The sequence below is a fragment of the Merops nubicus genome, unplaced genomic scaffold (genome assembly GCF_000691845.1).
Source record: "Merops nubicus isolate BGI_N331 unplaced genomic scaffold, ASM69184v1 scaffold10442, whole genome shotgun sequence".
NCBI lineage: Eukaryota > Metazoa > Chordata > Aves > Coraciiformes > Meropidae > Merops > Merops nubicus.
The window spans coordinates 47,481-56,664 of NW_008595639.1; the positions used below are offsets into that span (position 1 = coordinate 47,481).

The window sequence follows — 9,184 nt, forward strand, 5'->3', positions numbered from 1 at the left end:
CTCCTAGTGTCTTAGACAATATATTAACATCCTAAATAGTCCTCTAAGGCTGGTTTGACCCATACAAGTCTAAAGACTCTTCCTTTTATAACTTTCAAAATAATCCCTCAGACAGTTTCCAGAGGGATTTATTTAGATTTATTTATGCATTCTTCAGCATGTTCAACTCTTATCCAGCTACACCAGGAAACAAAATGTATGCAATGAGAAGGAAAGGAGGGGATGAAAGGAGAGAAAAGCTTCTCACTCCTTTTCAATTTATTTGGGTTTTGGTTTTTTGCAGTATTTTTTTTCCTCTCCCTGTAATTCTTAGTTATCTTCTCAGGACTCTCCTCTCCCCATTACCACTGCATTTTATTTGATTCTTCCTTGCCTGGTTCAGCCCTTTATGATTTCATTGTTGTGTTAAGTGGGCCAAAGCTTCCCTTTCAGTAGAGAATTGATTGCTTCCCCACAGGAGTGTCAGAAATCAGCAGGGAGCTGAGCAGATAAACACCCAGAGCCAGGGCTGCTCCAGGTAGAAACAAGCAGTGACAATATTTCCAACAATCATTCCTCATCTCCACCCTGGTGGAGACACTGCTGACACAGGCAATAGAATTTAAATTTAAAAAAAAATATATATATTAAAGGAATTAGCAGAACAAAATCATTTCTGTCATGGGAGTCTGAGAAAATGCCATGGAACTATCAGTGTCTCTGCTTTACTCAGTCTGATAAGTTAAATAGAGAAACTGCTTTTAACAGCAATTAAAAAAAGAAAATATTAAGTGGGGAAACACTGTTTAGATGTTTCCTCTCCACAAATCTGAGAACGTTGATATTTAATGTGATTTTTAAGTGTAGTTTTATACTACTTGGAATCCTCTCATTGTCTAAATATCCAAAGACTTGGATAGTTTTTCTCCAGCTCTTTAGAATCTGATCAAATACTTCATCACAACAAAAGGTATGTTCCAACAGGCAAAAAAAATTAAGAAGATTATTTTGCCCTCAAAGACAGTTAATTAACACATGGCAGGTGCTCACAACCCCAATCTTACATACAATAACTAAAAATAAACATATAAATGATTTGTGAAACTGCCTTGCAGTATCAAATGGGAACTAGTTATTTAGGAGCTTGTGGAATGGAACATCTAGGACCCACTTCTGCTGGGTAACACAGCACTGACCTGTCTTTGTCTGGTTGGAGTTGAGTCCCAGGACAGGCTGGAGAGGTGGGTGCCTCAGGAGGACAGGTAGGTCCAGAAAATGACAGTGGGACAGCTAGATAAAGTGGCAAGCCAAGGAGGACAGGGAAAAAAAATCCCTGCTTGATATCATGTGGGTACCATCAAAAAACAGAACTCAGATTTCCACCTCCATGCTCAAACAACTCATTGTCCTTTTGAGGAATTCTAAAGTTAAATCAAATCAAATTACATGTTACAGAATTAAATTAATCGTAGGAGTTGGGTTAATCCTGTGCCCCACTGACTCCAGTTCTGATTTTCCAGATTCTCTCACAGCTCTTTTAACCCATCTTTCTCTTTTGTATAAATTTTTTCTTTTACTCCTTTCATCTCACCTGTAGAATCAGGGATTATTTAGTTGCATTTAACTGAGCTACAGTGACAGGAACACTTTTCAAGTCAACAGAATTCAAAATTTTGAACTAGAAGAAAACATAACTTTGATTTGTATTTTAAATTTGAAATGAATATATTTTTTATATTTCTATAACGATATAACTAGTTGATATAATTGTATTTGATTTATATTTATATAATTTTTATATGAAAATAAAATCCATTCAAAACCATCTTCTCCAAACTATGATCCAAATCATCTATTGCTATTGTAGTAGAGAATGAAAGAAAAGAAGGAATCTTTCAAGCCATTTCAAGCAGATTGATAAAAGCCCCAGAGAATATTAAATATCAACCTCCAATGGATGGAGTTTGGGTGACTTAGCAGAGAATTATTCTGCATGTTCTGGCTGGGAAACTGTTCCGGAGCTGAGATCCCAGATTACATCATAAACATACTGCAAAATCCAGCAGAAAACAGAAAACCATGGTGAGGGCAGACAGAATTCCTGCACAAGCCATAGGATACATAAAAAAATAACTCAGATTTTTGAGTTTGCAAACTGTGTTGTTAGAAAACATCTAAAGATTATCTGGGATATATGACTTCTTGCCTTTATCAATCCATCTTATTCTTATCTTCATGACCAATGATGTTCTAATTGTAATTTTTACTAAAGTGTCCTATTTTTATCTAAGATTTGGTTTTCAAAGTTCTCAGAAATGGTAAATTTTATTTTCCTCTTTCTTGTTTTACCCAAGCTAGCCACAAAATCATCTGATGATGTCACCATTGCATTGTCTGCTCCTCATTCCAAAATTCCATACCTCACTGGAGTTACAGGATAGGAACCATAGAGCATATTTCTCTCTTATGAAAGTCAGTCAGGGGGCAGTGATTTGAGAGCACTCTAATTAACAGTCTAGGTGTAAGCTCTTAATGTATGAAAGCAGGGATTAAACCCAAGACAAACTGAACAAATTGTTTTGTTTATCAGATCTTGCCTGAGAAAATAATGACTTATTCTTACTGAAGCAAACAGCAGGTAGTTATCGAAGTACAGATCTCATTTGTCTTAATGAAATTAATTATGAAAACACTTTCCCAGGTGCCTTCAGACCAGCATTAGCATTTGGGAAAAATACCACCCCCATAATCAAACATCCACCTCTACCTTCAGACTAACCGTAGATTGAGTTTTAGCTGGAAGTTCAAAATGAGAACTTTTTTTTGGCAATACCTGCACAAATGAGAAGAAGATACATTAGTTCTGAGAAAACCAAAAACCCAGACACTGAAGTCTAACTCTTCTTATTATCTCTTGAAGATAAGGATTAATTATTTCTCCATTTAGTTCTTTTGGCATGGAATGGCAAGGGAGCTCCTAACATTTCCTAGACCTTCTCTGCCTGGATGGAGGAAAAAAAAGGGATAATTTCAAAAATGCTGTACTTAGCTCATGTAAAAAATGGCATAAAAACTTGAGAGGAGTGAAGGGGTTGAAAAGATTTTCCATTCTCATTGCAAGTAAGACCACAGTAATGGTTCTATCTGACACGTAAAAGTTTATAAAAGCTATTATGAAATATTTTCACAAGACTATGAAGTAAGTACAACATTAATTTAGTTATCTTTAGTTACCTTTTCTCTTAATGCTGCAACCCCCCTGTAATGCCATCGGTGGGGACAGGGAATCTTGAAAGCATTACCTATCATTTTTAATGCATTAGAAGGTTTTAGCAAAAAAAAAAATACAATTATTCTCATAATTTTCATACATTTAGACCTTTTCAAAGTAAACTAAATTATCCCTCTTGCTTGGTGAATTGAATGGAACTCGTTTGCTTTACTTTACATGTTCTTTGTGCATATGGCAAGATTTATAAGGCTCCATGACAATCCCAGAAAGAAAATGGTTTGCACTTTGTAGTTGTACAGGACAGCAGCCAAACTTCAAACCCCATCACATGAACTGAACTCTAACATCCTTCTTCATGAGCCCACTGGAAAGTGATAGCTCATAATCAAGACCATGTTTGGGTTTTTTTCACATTTTTTTACACTACACACCATCTACAACATGGTCGTGGTCAAGAGAAATTTCATCAGAGCTTTCTCTCAGCTTCATTCTTATCGTTGTAGTCTCTGGAGCTCACCAAAAAAGAACAGCACTCATCTCACTTTATTGCAGAGTCAATCATTTAAATTGTGATGTTCTCCAACCTAATTAATCTGCAAAAACACTTGGTGCTTCATAGAAGCAGGAAGGAGTCAGAAATAATCTCTGTGGCTCCACGGGTAGGGAAGATGCTGGGAAAATCATCAGAAATGTGGTTTCCACATAGCACATATATACTCACCCAACCAAACACACCAAAAGGCTTTTTCTGTATGCTTATTAGGAGCAAACAAAACCATCTGATTTTTCTTTCTTTGATTAGCCAACAAAAACGGATTTACACCCAGTAAGAGCATACATATTGTTTAAAACAGTCACTGATATTATTTTGCATTACTCCAAAGTGGAATAAAAATTTTCACTGCCTCAGTGGCCCACTTGGCAACAGTGATACCTTTTTTTCTCTAACCATTTTTAACCCTTTTTTCCTTTCACCTTTTTTTAACCCTTTTTTTCTTTCACCTTTAAAATCTCATAATAACCACCTCTTTATAAAACCACGGCGACCACAAATGCTTTCACAAACTCTGGTTAGAGAGCAGCCATCATTTTCCAACACAAATCCATTCATTACAGAGGGCCCAGATTTAGGTTTCCTGGAATGAATTTTCTTCAGTTTTCAGCTAAGCCCTGGTCATGGACACGATGTTACCAGCCAGATGGGCAAAATACAGATAGCAATGTGTAAGTGAAGTGTGTCTGTGCAGACTTTAGCACAATGCTTCAAGAAAATCACCAAGGAATGCTCTAATGCACTTTTGTAGGAACAGGCAAAACTGGGAATCACAAAGGCAACATTTTACATTCAGGTCCATCTCTCTCCTCTATTAAAATAAATTCCCTTAGAATAGATATTATTTCTCATGTAGTACATCAAAGGATAATGTCTTGACAAATGTTTCTTGAGATTATTGTAGAACTTTGGGTTTCATTCTGTATTACACTTATCAGGCTCCTTGCAGAGTGTGATTCATCGTCCCCTATCTCCACTGTGTCCTCTTGAGATCAGGCCTTGACTACAATATTCACTTGCAACCTTGAGAACTGTGCATCCAACCAGAGCCATTTACCCTCTCAACAGAGCAGAAATTCCTTCTTAAATTTAGAGCAGACTGTTCAGCATGGTCTTCATCCTACACTCTCCTGCATACTAGAAAGCTCCCAAGAGCTTTTGGTAAGGACTCAGAATGTTATTTACCTGGCACACGACCCTGAAAACTCACAGCAAAGGTGGTTAGGGACAAAATCAGGTGAAAAGACACCCCGAGGTGATACATATGGTTCTAGAGATGATATATAGGATTATTTTTCCTAATCTAAATCGCCTTAATACACTTCTGTTCAGCTGCCAATGCATAAAGCAGTTTAATTTGGCAGAACTTCTACTTGGAAGAACACAGTGTCCTGAAGCTGGTTTTCTTATGCAAAGTTTTCCTTTCAGCTTTCAGCAGGCAAGGTACACACCAGCCCTCTACCAATCAGCTAAATGCACGGAACGTATAGATGTTGGAAGAAAAAGGGAGTACATTTCCTATTGGTAAATGAGTCTGCCTTTAAATTAATGCTAACTGGCTATGCCACAGGGAGCCTAATTGCCATGCAAACGACAGGAACCTATACTTTCATTTGGCTGACTTGGCTCTTTCTGGTTTCTCCAACCCCAAATCCTCAGACCTCTTCCTGTGAGTTACTCCACCAACAGCATTTTGATTTCGTTTTCCACGCAGGGATCCAGCTCAGATGATAGGTATTACAGAGAGCTAAACACATTTCATAGTCACAGCTAGGAGTCCCAGTACAACCCAACTGGAAACCAGTGGCTTGGAGAGAAAGATGAATTTTCTTATTGACTGTTATAAAGAACAGAAAAATCACAACAAACTATTCAACTTTGTCTAATAACGTCAGCGACAACCGAAACTTGGAACTCCTTGCAGAACTTTTCCTGGCATTGTGAAATACAGTTGGTGATAGAACAGAGATAACAGAAAACACCATTAAAAGGAACAACCTTAATCTTGCATTAAAAAGTCAAAACACCCTTGTTTGCCAGTGTGCTGCTTACATCAACTGAAATGAAAATGATGCTATTCTTCAGTAATGATCCAAAATGATGTAATTATTCTCTTTCAAACGACTATTTTGGACCATCACAGCAGAATATCATGAGAATTTTAAACATACTTTTGATGTTGAAAGCCACACTAAAAATGAGCTGTATCCAAGTACAGAAAAAAAACAATATTTTATTTATAATCTTAGTTTAGTGTTTGAACTACAAATTCTGGTTCTAGAATTGTTTAAAAGATCATGGGTTTTATAGGTTTTCACAGGTAAATTAATTTCTTGGGTTTGTGGTTTGCCTTTTTTTTTTTTACTTTTTCTTCCTTTTTTTTTTCACAGAACGGTGGTTTTGGTAAATACAGAGCAAATCATGAAATGGAAAAAAAAAAAGTTTTGCTTTGTTTTTTTCTCCCTTGTAACGTCGCCGTTATTATCCCATTCTCTGTTGGGTAATTTCAGAAAGGGCATGAGAAAACAAAAGAAAGGAAGAGAAGAAGTGACAAAATAGACCGAATTTCACCACTAGAATTCACCATAAAAATTCCCAAAGTGTAACAGAATTCTTACAAAATTTCCTAGACCAGTTCTTTTAGGGAATCGAGATCTCCTATGAAAAATATGGCAAATGGGAATCGGGGTAGGCTGGGGAGGAGAAAGGGAACAAGGAGGGTAAATAAGTGCAGCAAAAACAGGTTCTGAGGAATACACATCATTTTGTCTGCTTTAGATCACAATAGAATTTTTAATAAATAAATTTCTTCTTCTTTGTAAAGACACTTTTGAAACAGTAGGTTTAGCCCAGTCCTTTGTGTCATTTGTTTTATAAACCATCTTTTGTTGGCCCCCACCCCCGCCCCGGAACGTCATAAAGGGTTCAGATCTGAGTCTCTTGTACGTTGTCTTTCGAGTTCATTCGGATCAACAACGGTTCATGCACTGAACTGTGTATTGAATTTATTGTGTTAACTGTTGTTGTGTGGTTGAAAGGAGACTTGTAAGAGTTATAGTGATTGAGGTGCTCATGCTCTATGGTTGGCATGGGCAAGTGACTCTCTAGGGGCGCGTCACCCGTGAGCTCATCATCCACGTTAATGATCTCCACAGTCCGCGTCGGGGCGTGATGGTTCTGCCGGTGATGCTGTTTCCTCATCTTGTAGAAAATGACCAGCATCACGGCAGCCATGAGAGTGATAGCCACAAAACAACCAATGATGATTTTGGTAGTCTTCATCACCTCGTCTATTCCCGGGATCCCGTTGTTGGCGTCCGTCACGGGAATGGTGAAGGTTTTTTCTGTCGATCTTGTGCTCTGGGGAGTGAGTGAGGTCGTCATGTTGGTGGTCTCCCAGTTGGTCACCGGCGTGGGCCCGACCTGCTCCGTGGTCTGCGCCTCGTCCTGAGAAGGTTCCACAGTCTCCACCGTGACGGTCGAGAAGTACGTGTAGCCGGGGTTGTCCAGGGCAGTCACGTTGAGGGTGGCGGAGGCTGTGGTGTTCCCCACAGAGTTACTCACCATGCAGGTGTACAACCCCGTGTCTTGCACCGTCACCTTGGTGAAGTTCAAGGTGCCGTCGCTGAGCACGGCGATGCGGACGCGGTACGCCCCGTGGGTCATCACCGACCCGTTGGGAGTAATCCAGGACACGGAGGTGAGGGAGGTGGACGCCCGGCACTTCATCTCCGCCGCCATGCCCTCGGTGACGTTGAGGTCTGCCGGGGGCTCCACGATGACCGGGGCGTAGCACGTGAAGTAGTTGAGGTCCAGCTCCCCGATGTACCTGCCCTTCAAGCTGGGAGGCGTGTGGCAGCGGGCGCAGCACGCCGTGTTGGAGGGCGCCTTGTCTTTAATCCACCAGCTGAGCCAAAGGATGTCGCAGTTGCAGTTCCAGGGGTTGTGGTGCAGGTGGATCCTCTCCAGGCGGAGCGGCGTGAACAGGTCGTGAGGCAGGAGCGTTAGGTTGTTGTGTGCCAGGTTGATCTCCACAAGCGACTGAAGGTTGTCGAAAGCATTCCTTTCTATCACTTGAATCTGGGACTGTATCATCCACAGTTTCTGAAGATGCATTAACCCTTGGAAAGATCCTGGCCGGATGGCGGTCAGGTGGTTCCCAGAAAGATCTAACTCGTCCAGTTTTACCAGCGGGGTGAGGTTAGGAATTTCACGGAGATTGCACATGGCAAGGTTCAAATACCTTAAGTTGGACAGACCTTCAAAGGCACCTTCTGAGATGTACGAAAGCCTTTTCAGCTCCCCCAGATCCAGCCTCCGGAGAGAAGGGATTCTGTTAAAAGCATAAGAAGGGATGCTCTCAATAGGGTTGTTCCTCAACCACAGCTCCTTCAGTTTTGACAGGTATACAAAAGCCCCATTTGGGATAGTGGTCAGACGATTGTCAAAGAGTTCCAACGTGTTGAGATTGGCCAGTCCATTGAAAGCCCCGATTTCAATTGTTCTGATGTGATGCCTGCTGAGCTGCAGGATTTCGAGGTGCCTCAGATGCTTGAAGCTATTCACTTTGATGATTTGGATCTGGTTCTCATGGAGGTTGAGCAGGCGGGTGTTGGTGGAGATGCCGTCTGGCACGTCCCGCAGGTTTTTCCGTACGCAAATCACTTTACTGAACTGGTTGCTGCAGGAGCAGACAGAAGGGCAAGTCTGAGCCCTCACTAAACCAGCCACCACAAGAAGCTGAAGAGCCAACAGCACCACAAGCAGGGGGTCAAATAGGGCCCTGTTGAACCTAGGACCTATCATTATCTGCTGTGGATGTAAGGTCATCTTGTTCAACATTCATAATTTATTTGGTGTTGGTCCTTCTGGAGTTTGAATAGCCTGAAAGAAAGGAAGAAGGGAGAAGAACATTAAATCAACCTGAAATATTTAAGCATGCTCTCTAAACAAAGGCTTCTCAGGACCCTTCAATCAGCTCTACCGATTTCATGAAACTGGAGAGAAAACAGCTGTAGAAAGTCTAATATTTTAGTTCCTGTACAGCTACTCAGCTGCAACTGGCAGTGAGAGAACAAAAAGCCAGACAGCAGCTCCTCCTGCTCATTCCAGAGTGCAATGCACATGGTTGGATGGCAGAGAGCAAGTTCAACCACAGTGGCTACCTAAGAGAAACGTTCTAACTCGGAGGGAAAGTTGGAGTAAGTGACAAGGGCTTCAAATGACAAAAATGAGTAAGAAAAGAATCACCAGAATACTCAAGTTAATAAACTTCTTGACACATCGTAAGACAACAGATGATACGAAGATCCAGTGGAGACTCCTGTTTTCTGTGGGTGAAAATCTTGATCTATACAACTGTGACTCCAGTATCCCAGTTGAACCAGAAGTAAAGCCTTTAATAACATGTCATGAAAATG

At 40.5% G+C, this 9,184-nt stretch overlaps 1 protein-coding gene across 1 annotated transcript; it reads right to left on the reverse strand.

Annotated features, from left to right (window-relative positions):
• Window positions 1–6,204: 6,204 nt before the first annotated feature.
• On the reverse strand, window positions 6,205–8,641 carry LRRC4C (leucine rich repeat containing 4C). Its single transcript, XM_008936130.1, has one exon. The coding sequence runs from the start codon at window positions 8,604–8,606 to the stop codon at window positions 6,690–6,692; it is 1,917 nt and encodes a 638-aa protein (XP_008934378.1). The 5' UTR covers window positions 8,607–8,641; the 3' UTR covers window positions 6,205–6,689.
• Window positions 8,642–9,184: the final 543 nt, after the last annotated feature.

Coding starts and splice junctions, on each gene's coding strand:
- LRRC4C (XM_008936130.1), bottom strand. CDS start 8,606: ATGTTGAACAAGATGACCTTACATCCACAGCAGATAATGATAGGTCCT.